This window comes from Podarcis erhardii (genome assembly GCF_964252035.2).
Source record: "Podarcis erhardii genome assembly, chromosome: 2".
Lineage (NCBI taxonomy): Eukaryota > Metazoa > Chordata > Lepidosauria > Squamata > Lacertidae > Podarcis > Podarcis erhardii.
Window position 1 is genome coordinate 38,797,434 of NC_138498.1, and position 14,353 is coordinate 38,811,786.

Sequence of the window (14,353 nt, forward strand, 5' to 3'; positions counted from 1 at the left end):
GGAGCCCCAGGAGTGACAAACTCCAGACTCCATGAGCACCTAATAGGCAGCTTAGGCAGAAACCATGAAGCAGCTTTCTCAGCTCACCTTTACCCAACAGCTTTGTCTCACATGGCAAAACAGCTTCATGGAAAGGAACACTTCACAAAGTTCAGTATCATCCTTCAGCAGGGCCATGCTGATCTTCTCTATTTCATTCCATTTTCATCCTTTTTGTCACTGAACTCCACACAACAACCAGCCCTCTTGGGAGAGTTTAAATGAGAAGCTACACAAGGACATGTCACCTCACAATGAGGAGGAAAATAGGCAGCAACTATAGCCAAGACCCATTTCCCCAGGTTTCTTCCAGGCCCCTGCTCTCTTCGTCTATTTCATCTGGACCCCATGCCAGTAATTCCCCACCCCCACCCCCCAGCATGGCATCAGATAGCAAGTTGAAACAAAGGATGATGGATAGAATTTGCATGGCACAGAACTGTAGTGTAGAGCATGGGGTAGGATCTGACGCCTCTGTGCTGCGCCAGCTATGTTCTCCAGGAATCTGCTATGGGAGGCCAAAAGGCCGACGAGGGTGGGATTCGAACCCACGCGTGCAGAGCACAATGGATTTCTAGTCCATCGCCTTCACCACTCAGCCACCTTGTCTGCTGAAGCCATAGGGTCTCTTACTGCTCCAGGGCCTTTCTTATCCATTCTGAGATTTCTTGTTCATTTCCTAAAGGATGTCAGAGTGCTAGGTCACAAAAAAGGAGGAAGGATTCAAATGACCTATTGGAAAGGTCCAAACAAGTGCTTACCCAAACATATTTCACCCTGCAGTTAGGAGGAAAGCAGCAACAGTGATTGAGCAATGGACCCACTGGGCAGCACCACACCCCAGCAATCTCCCTCTTTCTTTGCCTTTGTTTCACCTGAGTCTCATGCTGGCAACGTCTCCCTCTGACTGTGTAGCATTGGAATGCAAATCTCATGAAAGGATGGTTCCATTTTGGAATTTAGTCCTAATATTTTGTCACTGCTATAGCTTTTTTTTTTTTTTTAGTAATCATTATTTCCAACCTCTAGCGAAAGGTAGACAAGAAATCAATGAACAAAGTTGAAACAAGGACTTTATTTATATCACTTCTGGGTAGGGTTGCTTGATCTGAAACCTAGAAATTTGGGAAATGCAAATACATATCCTTTTCAAATATTCCTAATTTCATTTGTCATATGTTTTTCCTATTGTGTACACCTAGGAAGGTGTTTTGAGGAAGTGGATTCTCTTTTTGAAGGGAGCACATGTGCTATAAATTTAAGCTGGTGGGCCAATAAAGGAAGAGGCAGTGGAGTCAGGGAAGACCTTGTAGGGCTTGTCTCCCATCCCTACACTGGGACAGGGAAGAGGAGACAAGCACACCTCCATTATGTGCACTGTTTGGGCCCCAACAGCTGAAAGTTCTACAGCAAATGCAAGCCTAACAGCAGCCATTCTTCAGTTCGGCCCCCTCCCCTCGTTCACATGCACACACTATGTTTTCAGAATGGATGCATTCACCTCAGTTTCCTTCAAGCAGTACGTGAGGCATGCCTGTTGCTCAAACAATCTAAGAACCTCCACACACTCCCGCTACAACCAATACAAATGCAATGATATTATCCCCCTGTGCAGACATTGCTCTTGCAACCATACAGATAGTGTTTGCTCTGCTGGCATTGCAAACATGCAGGGCTAGGGCCACGATGTAGCACAGTGTGTACTGCAAGAGATATTACATATACAGACCTAAGCCCAAAATCAGTGCAAGTGCAACCATGCTCGTAACTGACCGCCTCTCGTTTTTCCTTCCAACATTGTCCTCTAATAATTACCCCAGCTCTGCTACAGCTGAACTTTATGAAAAGTCTCACCTTTTTAAATGCATCACAGGCTAACACAAACATGAGCTAACATGTTTTTGACCTTGCTATGCTCATTTTTAAATATTTACTATCCATTTAAGTTATTATTACATTAGTACCCCACCTTTCCTCCAAGGAGCTCAAAGTTGTGTAAATGGTTCTCCCCCTTCCCATTTTATCCTTACAAATTAGGTAAAGGTAAAGGTAAAGGGACCCCTGACCATTAGGTCCAGTCGTGACTTTCTCTGGGGTTGCGGCGCTCATCTTGCTTTATTGGCTGAGGGAGCCGGCGTACAGCTTCCAGGTCATGTGGCCAGCATGACAAAGCGGCTTCTGGTGAACCAGAGCAGTGCACGGAAACACCGTTTACCTTCCCGCCAGAGCGGTACCTATTTATCTACTTGCACTTTGACATGCTTTCGAACTGCTAGGTTGGCAGGAGCAGGGACCGAGCAACGGGAGCTCACCCCGTTGCGGGGATTTGAACTGCTGACCTTCTGATCAGCAAGTCCTAGGCTCTGTGGTTTAACCCACAGCGCCACCCGCGTTCCTACAAATTAAGTAGTTTCTCATTAAACTGCAAACAAAATTGAATTCTCCCTCATCCCTATTTGGGGCTTCAAAAATCATCTGGTTGCCCTAAAACCTGGAGATGTACAGATTTCTCTATTTCGAAACACAGAATGCTTCCCTGCTTACCCAGTGTTTCCATAATTCTTTACAGTTACAAGTTATCAGAATCAACCCTACTTGAACCTATTGAAATAATCTTGGGGTTTTGAAGTTGGGAGAGGGATAATTCTTGTGCAAACATTGGCAAGGCACTTCACTTTTGCTTCCCGAGGATTTCCTCTTCACTAAATCGAGTTTGCTTCCTACCAGCTCAACACTTTGTTAACAAACACATAAACTCACCCCAACTATTTCTCCAGTTACCCCTGGTGCCTGAACCTCCTCATTTTCTCTGTTTCTGTCTATTTAGGTCTCCCTACTTCCACGACTCCTCTCTGACTACAAGAGCCAACATGCAGAGCATAGCCTCTTCCTCCGTTTTATTAACTTTCTTGTGTAACTGCAATTCCCAGGAGACAAAGCACAGGTGTTTCCGAAGGCTCACAAAGCACCCTGGGGATTGTAGTTCCAGAGCCCGGGAGTGCACCTTTAATGGTAGTTGAAAAGACTACCATTCCCAACTCCACTGCCTCCAAATCCTCAAACCAGAAACATTTCATTGTTTCATTTTTGAGTTGCATGATCTTCTGCTAACATCCCTGCTTTTAGCTTCCCAATGGATCAGCCCATATAATAGAGAGCTTCTGGCAACCCTACGGCCAACTTAGATGAGCAGGATACAAATCATTTTTCATCTTCTATTTTCTGTTTGTCTTTCACTCCAGCGGCCACAACAGCAAAAAACAACTCTGGGAAGAACGTGCGAATGTAAACAGCTGCCTTTGCAATGGGATTTGCCATGAACACTTCTTGCTTCTTCCTGCTCACTGTACGGAGAATTTCATCCGCTACCTCCACAGGGTGGACACCATTGGCCAGTTTTCTGAAAAAGACTGAAAGAGGGAAACAATGTTTCTCTTCAAGTGGCAAGATGAGACACACTGACCCTGCTCTGAAATTAGTTACCTATTACAGTAGTACCTCGGGTTACATACGCTTCAGGTTACATACGCTTCAGGTTACAGACTCCGCTAACCCAGAAATAGTGCTTCAAGTTAAGAACTTTGCTTCAGGATGAGAACAGAAATCTGGCAGAATCCGAGACCAGGGAGAAGAGTCGGTGGGAGAAGACTGGAAAAAGTTTAAAGACTATTTACGGAAATACTGTAAAATTAATGAATGTTAGGAAAATGTTGGAATGAAGTTATATGGCTTTAGTAGAAATGTTATAAGGAATTAAGGATAAATAGATTAATAGAGTATTAAAGGGAAAATAAGGTTAGAATGTGTTAAGATAATTATAGGATTAAAAATAGAGGAAGATGGAAAGGAATTGCTGGAAAAATTAATAGAAGTGGAATACAAAAAGGGAGGTGTGAGGAGGTCGCGGAAATAAGTGAATGAAAGATAAGATATTGAAATTATTTGATGTGTTTTAAACTGTGTTTGTTTTGTTTTGTTAGTTTAATGTTAGTGTTTTGTTAGTGTAATGTAGTGTTTTTTTGTTGTTTTATTGTATTGTATTGTATTGTATTGTATTGTATTGTATTGTTTTTATTTTTTGTAGTGTTTAAATTGTTGAAAAAGGTAATAATTTTTTATTTTTTTTTTAAAGAGAACAGAAATCTTGCTCCGGTGGCGCGGCAGCAGCAGGAGGCCCCATTAGCTAAAGTGGTGCTTCAGGTTAAGAACAGTTTCAGGTTAAGTACGGACCTCCAGAATGAATTAAGTACTTAAGCTGAGGTACCACTGTACTTCAGATCAGGGCCAGCACATCCCGTAAGCATCTGGTTGTTGTTGTTGTTTAGTCATTTAGTTGTGTCCTACTCTTTGTGACCCCATGGACCAGAGCACGCCAGGCACTTCTGTCTTCAAGCATCTGGTAGGTGGGCTCAGAAATGATTTCCTAGATGCGGACCACAAACCATCTCATACCACTGTCACATCAGAGTTAGATGATACAGAATGCTTAAACCAGTTCAGGACTCCTACTGGAATAATACTCCTCCTCCTCAATCTTTTGCTGTTCCTAGAAAGCGAGCGTTTAAAAAATGTTGACAGCAAGAAGATGCATGCCTCAGTCCCCTTTGTTGAAATGTGGATATATATATGTATTCCTCTAAATTTGTCTAAACTCCCTCCATGCCCCATTTCACACACTATTAGTATGCAATTCATATTGCATCTTATTTCAGGTTCCCACCACACTGGCCTGCTCCACTCTTCTCTTCTTCCACCTTTCATTCCGGCTCCCCCATCCCCACCCCCAATTTAGGTTAATCTTACATTTCCACACAGAGGCTTCCCAGTTGCTAGCCTGTGGTTGAACATGGGATGCACGTATGAAACTTGGAGTCACGGTACTGACACAAACACCAAATTCCTGCAGTTCTGCCCTCAGGCAATCAAAGAAGCCCAGAGCTGCATGCTTGGAAGCAGCATCTAGGAGGAAAAAAAGAGATGACCTCATATAATAAACAAATAAACTATCTAACCCCGCTCCCCATAGTATATTATTCTCTCAGTTCTAAGAAACTTGGGTTCCTAGAAACCCAGTTCCTGGTCATTTCAGCACCAAACAATAGCACAGATCCAGTTTCACAGTGAGCCTTTTATTTTAAATATTGGCTTTTCAACTCTTCCAGAAACCCAAAGAAGAAGCAAATTGTGTTGACTGAAAGGACAGTTTTTGCTGAAATACTCAGAGTTGTCGTTGGGCTTATGGGTGGGATCCTCACGTCAGTTTCTTACTTCTGAAAATATGGAGAAATGGAATGGCACCGGGCAGATTTGACACCTGCTTTTTCTCAATGGGTTGAAAACTCTCAGGGTTAGTGGTCAGCTGGAAGCCTGATAGTAACATATTTAACAGTCCATGCAATAAGAATTAAATTCCTTGTTCATCAGTTAATTGAACTGATGTGTGGTCAGTGAGCAATTTGCACAGTGCTGGGCTGAGTGGAGAGCTTGAAACTTCTCTTAAAATTGCCCCTTTCTGTTCATCAGATCAATTATCTGATGAGCAAAGAGTGGGTAATTTGATTCTTCATCATGTTACTGGGCCGGACAGAGAGCTTGAAATATCTCTGTCTAGCCCAGCACTATGATGAGGATTAAAACTGTTCAGTCTCTGATGGTGTTCTGAACTTATTCCTCCCTCACGGACAGTGCTGCTGCTGCCACCACCACCACCAGAAAATTAGGTTGGGAATTGATGGGCCACTTAGAAAGGCTCAGCTTGCTGGATCAGGCCCGCTGGGCAGTACTTCAGCACCGTTGCAACAAATGGTTATTTTCTCAATCTGTAAACTTACAGGCTCCACGAAAAGGCACTCCTACTTTCCCCTGGATGTTATTGACTAGCACAACTTGCCCAGTTCTTCTGGAGATCATGTTGGGAATAAGGGCTGCAAGGGTGAAAAGATGGCAGAAAATGAATGATTTTAGAGAAATGTAATTACCAGGGCAGTGATCCTTATCTAAATACATGTCCAACATTTCTTTTCCATGCCTGTGTAATAGTTAAGGCTATATGAATCAGTGAAAAACAAGTTCAAAGAACGGTATCCCAATACCATGAAAATTCCTACTATTGGCAGCCAATATTGAAAGAGAAAATTCCTATTCTCAATCTCTTAAAAAAATAAACTCTTAAACTGCACAACTAAGGCGCAGCCACCTAGTTCCTATGCCCTACTGTGCAGGTAGCCAACATGGTGCCCTCCCAGTATTGTTGGACTCCAGATCCCATCAGTATTGGCTGAGTACAATGGGAACTGTAGTCAACATCATCATTCAACAAGTGAGCTCATATATGGAGAACTAGTAGTCACCAACATCAAACTCAGATGTCATTGTGCTCTGCATCAGTTTCTGCTAGTTGAAAAGATGGCCATGCAACTTTATTCATCTACTAGGATGATTGTGTTAGCTGCAATTGTGTCTATACAGTGGGTAGCGGACTGTTGTAGCTGTTAAGACAGCTGAGTATGAATGAGTACAGGAAATATTAAGCATTTCAGTGGGAGATAAGTACATGTGCACGGATGGGATTATATGTGATTACATTTGGTCAGATCATGTCCAGGAGTACTAATGGGAGTCATTAAACATTAAGGTTATATTGCACTACAGATATCATTAGCTTCCCCCAGGGAATCTTGGGAATGGTAGTGTTGCAAGGAGACTATAGTTCTTGAACAGATAATATTCCACAGTATCATCAAGTTCCTGGATTCTTTGAAGGCAGCACAAAACTGATGCAAGTTTGTAATGCAGAGATGCCATGAGTGTGATCAGCCTCTCCAAGAAGAGAAATGCTTCCAAAGTGTGTCCCACCCGATGCCCCACCTCTAAAGGGAGATACAAGGGTCGTAAGGAGGCAGAGTTCCAAATACCTTTGGTGAGCGTTATAGGCCCAAAATAGTTGGCATCCATAACCTTTTTGTCAATTTCCAGTGATATGTTCTGCACGGTTCCCTTCACCTTTGTGCTAGCATTGTTGATAAGTATATCCACACATCCATAGCAATCCAGAATTTCTTTAGCTACATCTTGGATGCAGTTTACATCAGACAGATCTAGGAGGACAAGCTTCGGCGTAAATGTCTGAAAAGAAGCAAACAATTGTTACTGCCCTTTCTTGAAGGGCATTTTTAAAATATAGAAATATGGGACAACTTCCATAAGCTTTAGATGGTCGGATTAGTTCACGGATCATTTAGGGAAACAGATAGGAGCATCCAGTTGGATATCCTTACACACAACAGAATAACTAGAGTTCCCCAGATGAGATGAATGCAAAGCAAACTGGGGATTATTGCTGTGGAAACTGACCCCCAAACTGAGGGATTCACTCCTGTGGATGCAACTGAATGAATCAAGGAATTATGAATATAATTAGTAGCAATTTATTGCTTTATCCAGTTCAGAGGTTGTTGGTATTGCTACTGACTGATTGTCCAGTAACCACTTTGTATATCCACCTGAGCTGATACACAGAGATGATTGGGATTGCTTGCATGGTCAAAATGGGCCCATTTCAGAAGACAGTGGGGGAAAACATATGTACACTGTTGTCATAGAAAACTTGTTTTCAATTGCAATGTGATAGCCATACCAAACATTGCTTAACCCTCTGCTCCATAATGTATAGTACGTTGACATGCTTCAGCCACCAGGCATTCAACTGAAGCTAACCCTTTTCTAGTCACACCTTTGATCTCATGCATGCTTTCTGCTTATGGCACACCGTATCACCTGGAATGTAATAAGTTCTATTTAAATCTATTTGTTTACATATGGGTTTTATTTGGGGGACAAGGTAGGCTCACTGCTACCTTCAGTGTGGTGGGTTTGCCTTGTTGACCTTAATACCTCTTCTTCGCATCTACAAGTCTTCAATAATTAGATTCTTAATGGGAATTACATGTGTCATCTCAAAGTGAGCTAAATCCCTCAACTTCCTGTTAGGTGTAGGCAGAGAACTTCCTGCTAGGTGTAGCCAATTTTGCTGCACAATTGCTTTTACAGAAGCTAATCCACCACCTGAGATCATTGCTTCGCCATGGCCCTGCATAGCAGACAGCAAAGCCTAATTCAAAAGTAATGAGAAAAAGGTACAAGCTTATATCTTCTGTTTCTCTTGTTTCATAGGGAAAAATCCTGCTGTTACACAGTCCCTTACAGGGTACTTACTGCTCTAGGATCAGCCACACTGTTTAAAGCATCATAGAGAGCTTCTAACTTGTCCAGGTGTTTACCACACAGAACTAGCCTTGCTCCACCTGTGTGAAATACTCGTGAGCATTCTGAAAGATAAACCAGTGAATAATGCAGGTTAGATGAAGATGATGATGATGATGATGATTTTATTATTTATACCCTGGCCACCTGGCTGGGTTTCCCCAGCCACTCTGGGTGGCTTAAAGCAGGCATAGGCAAACTGGTCCTGTTAGCTAGGGATGATGGGAGTTGTAGTCCCAAAACATCTAGCGGGCCAAGTTTGCCCATTCCTGGCTTAAAGAATATATAAAGCATGTACCTGTATTCTTGTTAATTTGAAATAAACAAGGGGGAGATGTTCTGTTAACACTGCAGCACACACATACACAGGGCATTGGTTATATTTTAAATACTGGATCTTCAGAGAGTTGAGAAATTGCACCACATATATTGTCTGAAACCCATAAACTGTGCAAACAAACAGAAATGCACCCAAGTTTTCTTAGAAAAATGCAGTCTCACCAGTTGTGAAGTTGTTCTGAAGATGTAAGAAAATCATGATGTTTCAATTAGCAAACCTTCCACCTCCCACTGCAGTGGAAGCTGTTAATGTCAGACAGAAATGGACACGCTGGACGCATGCTATGGAACAAACTGTCAGATGAGAGAACTCACCTATGCACTGTCTTAAACAGGGATCGAGAAGCTGTGGCCTTCCAGATAAAGCTGAGCCTCCCCTGCTAACATGGCTAATGGTCAGAGATGATGGGAGTTAAGAGTCCAGACTCCAGCAACATCTTTGTGAACTTCCCCAAGTGCATCTGCCAAATGGTGCATATGAGCCCCTGATGATTTCTCAACTGACATATCCTGTTTCCACAGCCTGGCAGGCAGCAGAGCAACAAGCTGATCAGAGAACCCCATGTAGCTGAAACGGATCACTTTCCAGCCCTCTGATACCTTCTTTTGCTATGAGCCCATCCGTTAACTGGACGGCTGCTGTGGTGGCTGCCTGCTCAAGGCTTTAGTGCCCCAAAGCCTGTAAGCAGTTTCACTTCAAGAGAGCCTTCTGCATGCCTTCTTACTGGTCTCAAACCTTAAAGCTCAGCACTGGTGCATAACTTATGGATTATAGAAATAATCTATTTATACCACCCTGCTGCCACCTGATAGTTACTGTATGTGCAATTAGATCGCACTGCAACAGCACAGCCGCCCGGCTATAAATAGACCCATTTATTTCATCTAAGACTTAGTGTTTGTAGGAAAGCAGCTTTTCAACTAATTCTGGATCCACCTGACTGTCATTCTTCCTAGCCCACATTTCTCTAGTTTTATGATGAGAATGCTATGTGGACATTGATTCTCTAAATAAATACAGTGCAGCTGCTTTTATTGCTAATTCATTTTGGTGTATATAAAGCCATCAACTGGGATTCCAGAAGTCAGCACCAAAAGCAAACCTAAGTTTTGCAAGGAAGAAAGACCCAGTTTCTGTTGCAGAACCAATTAGGCAAAAAGGGTGGTGGTGGTTAATTTACCTATCAATACCTATAATTTGTTTATGCACTTTTTTGCCCTGCTCCACACCACAAGGGTTAGTAAAATGCAAACAGTAACAAAATTAGCTATCTTACTTAGCTTTACTAAATCGGTTCAATTGCAGTGTTTTGATTTCTGAAGAACTGTGAATTTGTTTCAGGGTGCTGTTGAGGGGAAAGAATACAAAGGCCACAGGGTACTCTGTGAAATGGATCATGCAGTTTAGGAAAGAACAGGAAAGAATGTGGACACAGGTGGATTATAGAATAATAGAATCATAGAATTGTAGAGTTGGAAGGTACCCTAAGGGTCATCTAGTCCAACGATACAGGAATCTCAGCTAAAGCATCCATGGTGGGAATGAACTGGGCCATTTGAAGGATTTCCTCCATTAATATCACCACTGAGAGGTTCCATTCTGCTCAAATACACATAGATTTTATGTCTCTCGCAGTGCTGAAGCCCTGACTCTTGTCCAATTGGTTTCTGAGCCAATTGCTCGCCATATTTTCAAGCTTTCATTGACAACCAAAAGGTCTAGAAATTATGTTTCTTTTTAATGGCAGCTGGATTCTTTAAGATTCTGAATGTTCCTCAAGGTGCACATGCCAGAGAACTGGATGGCACAATGCAATCACAGCAACCCAGATTTCTATTAACGTGTGTGTGTGTGTGTGTGTGTGTGTGTGTGTGTGTGTGACACAACAGGCTATTAGTCATTTGCTGCACCTGCTTACCCTTGCCCACACCGGAGAGAGCATCAGTGATCACTACAACTTTGCTCCGCACTGCAGATTTTGACATCAGATGAGTAACTGTCCGATAAATATATACAATTCCGCTGATTCCAACCACCAGCAGTGGGAGAATTAGCACAGCTAGGACACCCATCTTCACCTGGCAGAAAGGAGAACAAATTTAGGCAACAGAGGAGATTGTCAATATCTTTTACAGCAAACATGGCCAAAGGTCCCCCTCCATTAACAAAATGCAATCAAGCAGAACCTGTAGCATGTAAGGTGTTCCCAGCCATTATTTGAATTATATTATTATTTATTCAGCATCTATCAATGCACAGAGAGATTTAGCAAAGTGTACACAAAGCAATTTTCTGCTTTTAAATAACTCCACACAAAGCAATTTTGAATTGCAAAATCAAACATAATATGACAAAACCCATTAAGAATTGTTTGGGGGGTTCATTTCTTTACTGACTGTTAGATATTATGGACAGATTTGTGGGCAGTGCTGTTCCACACCAGTGTTTGCAACAGTCAATTCTATTTCCCTGATGCAAGAAGAAAAAGAAGAAAGGGGGGGGGGGGAATGAATTGTGACATATTTCTTACTGAAAGGAAAGAGACTAAAGCAAAGCTTCTGAAGAAATAGTGCCGATTTAACATCCAACAGAAGTTCTATAATAAAGACAATAACTTACTTGGAATTGCAAGCCGTCAACAAGTTGATAAGGTGGTATCTCCCGCCAGCTGGTTTATACTTGAAGTTTAATTAAACTCATAGGCATTTTTGGAAAGGAAAAAGCACTCCATCCGCCGAAGCCTTTTGCCTTGAGCAAAGGCAGCTATGTATAGAGCTCAGCTGTATGACAGAGTTTTAAAAAGTAAATATAGTATCCATGGTCCCAGCCACATACCTGACCTATTTAGTTTCACAGGGCTTCAAAGTCCTTCTACAGCCTGCAAGAGTGGACAAACTCAGTCATAAAGAGACATTGCTCATTTCTTTATTTTTATGGGGAAATGTAGGTGACAGCTCACTTTGCTCCGAAAAGGCTCTAGATGTTACAAGACTGAAATAATGTGTTTCTTTTTTTTCAATGTGCAACGACTTCTGCAATCACTAAGAGAGCAACCCTTGCAGCTCTGCTCAGAAGTCTCAATAAATTGAACATGATTCTCAGATAAGTGTGGATACAGGATTGCAGCCTTAGTGATGGAAATCCAGTCTAAATGGTCAATAGCATTTCTATATGTGATAAGACTGTTTCTTTTAAAAATACTGGTATGATTTCAGTTACAATTTACCAGCTACTCTGCATGTGCTTTATTCTTATAAGCAGGGCTTATTCCCCAGAATTTTTGGTGTGTGGGTGTGTGTGCTTTGAATGCACTTTAAAGTATGTTTACCAGATGTCCCCGTTTCCCGAGGACAGTCCCCGGATTCACAAATCTGTCCCCGGACAAAATCCGTCCCAGGAATGTCCCCAGATTTCATTTAATGTCCCCGGATTTATATTTTAAGTGTTGTAGATTTATTAGTAGGGAATGAATGTTGCGTGATTGGTTCAACAGCACAAGATACATCATATGGGGACTTCTGGCGAGGCAAAAAGGCGGGCGCCATGGCAGCGAGCAGCTCTTGAAGCCAGCCAGAGCCAACTGCACTACCAGGCTGGCTCCAGGCTGCTGAGACTGCCGCTGCCGCTACCGAGGGGGAACCAGGGACGCCCGGTGCGTCAAATGGGGGAATTGCTGACCCCCCAACCCAAATCGAGCCAGGAGCGAGAGTGCCTGGCCACCTGGCCGACTACCCAGCGGCGCTCTGGGACCAGGAAAACCCCAGAGCTGATGCAGGGATAAGGAAGAGAGGAGAAGGAGAAGGAAGAGAGAGAAAGAGGAAGGAGAAAAAAGAGAGGAGCCCCAACCTTGCCGTGCTGCCATCGCTACTGCCGCTGAGGAAGCATCGGGATGGCAAGGACACGTGGCTGAGCCCTGGCCTGACCTGAGCCTACTCCACAGCAGCTAGCGCTCCAAGAGAGCAGGCCGGGGCCCAGAGGAAGGCTGAATGACAGAGGAGACCACAGAAGAGAAGAAATTACTTTTTTTTAATAACTTTTTTTTCTCTTTTCAAAAAAAAAAGTGTCCCTGTATTCTTTGAAAAAAATCTGGTAACCATACTTTAAAGGTCTTGTGTGTGTGCAGCTTTAGAAGAACCTTTAAAATCAATGACACTTGAGCATCTCCCTTTTGTATTGATAAAGATGAGCCAGATAAAGGGGGGGGGGAGAGAGATTACTTGCCATTTCTGTTACTTCCATGCTTTGCTTCCAGGGACTGCGTAACACTTTATATGTGAGACTGTCATTGAAGATCATTCAAAACCTTCAACTAATTCAGCAGTCAGGTTGCTAAAAGGGAGTCACCACAACAAATGCATATCACCAGTCCTGAAACAGCTTTCAGTTTGTTCCTGGAGTAGTTATCTATGGTTGATGCCTGGAGGGAAGATCACCCAGAAAACCCATATGCACTGCCCAGAGTTCCATTACGGAAGAAAGACAGGATAGACATTTACTACAATAAATTCTTAGAACTTCTTAGAACCTGTGCAAGGAACCTCACCTTCAGAGACTAGGATGGTAACAACTGAGGAAAAGGCTTTTTTCTGGGGGGGACACCATCCTTGTAACACCCTCCCCAGATATGCCTCTTTGGCACCTGCACTATTATAATCTAGGTTCCAGGTGAAAACTATTTTTATGTTCATTAATAACAGCATGGTGCTGCGGCTTGTCTTGGTGTTTTGAGTGGCAGGGTTGGCAACTGATTCTACGTGTTTGGCTCATTAAACTTTTCCCCATTTGTTGGTTACTTAACTGATTACTTAATTGATTTGCTTTAAATTGCTTATTTCCGTGGTTGCAAGTGGTCTGCAAGAAAACAGTCCCACCATTTGTGTGCATCAACATGAAAGGAGGTTAAGACAAAACAATGGAGTGGAACCCTTCCCCAGAAGTCTTACAGAATGATTCCATCAGGGAAACTGCCAATTGCCAGCAGCAGCAGTCTCTCTTTCCCACTATATACATTTCCAGGAAATGGGAAGAGCCCACAATAGTTCTGCACATGTTTCCATAAGCACCTCCACCACAGTCCCAAAGTCCATATACACCAATCAGACTTTCCTGTTATTGAGTTCAAAACAGATGCAAATCCCTCTTTAGCTTTTGTTGCCTCCAGCAGGACAAAAATCAGAAGTTGTTTGTGTCTATGGCTCCCAAGAGATGTGTCAGCCCTTCCGTTCACTGGGCTTTGGGACCTCCTGCCTAGCACCTTAGCTTTTAACAGGCTCCGCCTGACATTGGGAGACTCCCTGCTCCATGGAAGCCTTTGCCACTCCATTCGCTTTTAATGCACGGCAGATTAAACTTCTTTGACAGGAAAATCATTTGGTTTCACCAAGGCTGTGTACCCGGAAGGTGACAAAACGGCAGGTAAACAACAGTTATTTTTGTTTATGGAGGACACCCTTTGCTCTGTTAATGTTCCACCTTTCATTCTGTATATACTGGTTATGTTGGTAATATTTGAAAAATAAGGGATGTCAGGGAGTTGTGAGGGCTGTTCACATGTTATGCTGCACACAGGTACAATGGGTTTGTGTACATGTACAGATGTTTGTGTGAACGATTGTACATGTGGTGAATTTAAAAGTAAATGCATGGATTAAACTCCTGAGAAATGCAGAGCACAGACTGGGTGTACAGTTGCCCGAAAGCTCATACCAAGAA

General features: G+C 42.8%; 1 protein-coding gene across 1 annotated transcript; it reads right to left on the reverse strand.

Moving 5' to 3' along the window:
* Positions 1-1,095: 1,095 nt before the first annotated feature.
* On the reverse strand, positions 1,096-11,423 carry DHRS7C (dehydrogenase/reductase 7C). The gene is made up of 7 exons (XM_081850904.1): positions 11,261-11,423; positions 10,560-10,719; positions 8,254-8,366; positions 6,954-7,164; positions 5,871-5,963; positions 4,843-4,998; positions 1,096-3,449 (listed from the first exon to the last, which is right to left on the reverse strand). Exons 2-7 carry the CDS (start codon positions 10,711-10,713, stop codon positions 3,241-3,243), a joined length of 936 nt encoding a protein of 311 aa, XP_081707030.1. The 5' UTR covers positions 10,714-10,719; positions 11,261-11,423; the 3' UTR covers positions 1,096-3,240.
* Positions 11,424-14,353: the final 2,930 nt, after the last annotated feature.

Excerpts from the sequence above, each read along its gene's own strand:
- DHRS7C (XM_081850904.1), bottom strand. The coding sequence starts at position 10,713 with ATGGGTGTCCTAGCTGTGCTAATTCTCCCACTGCTGGTGGTTGGAATC. Across the intron at positions 5,964-6,953 it reads GCCTATAACGCTCACCAAAG|CCCTTATTCCCAACATGATC; the intron begins GTATTTGGAACT and ends TCACCCTTGCAG. Across the intron at positions 3,450-4,842 it reads GGAAGCCTCTGTGTGGAAAT|TCTTTTTCAGAAAACTGGCC; the intron begins GTAAGATTAACC and ends TCCCTCTTTCAG.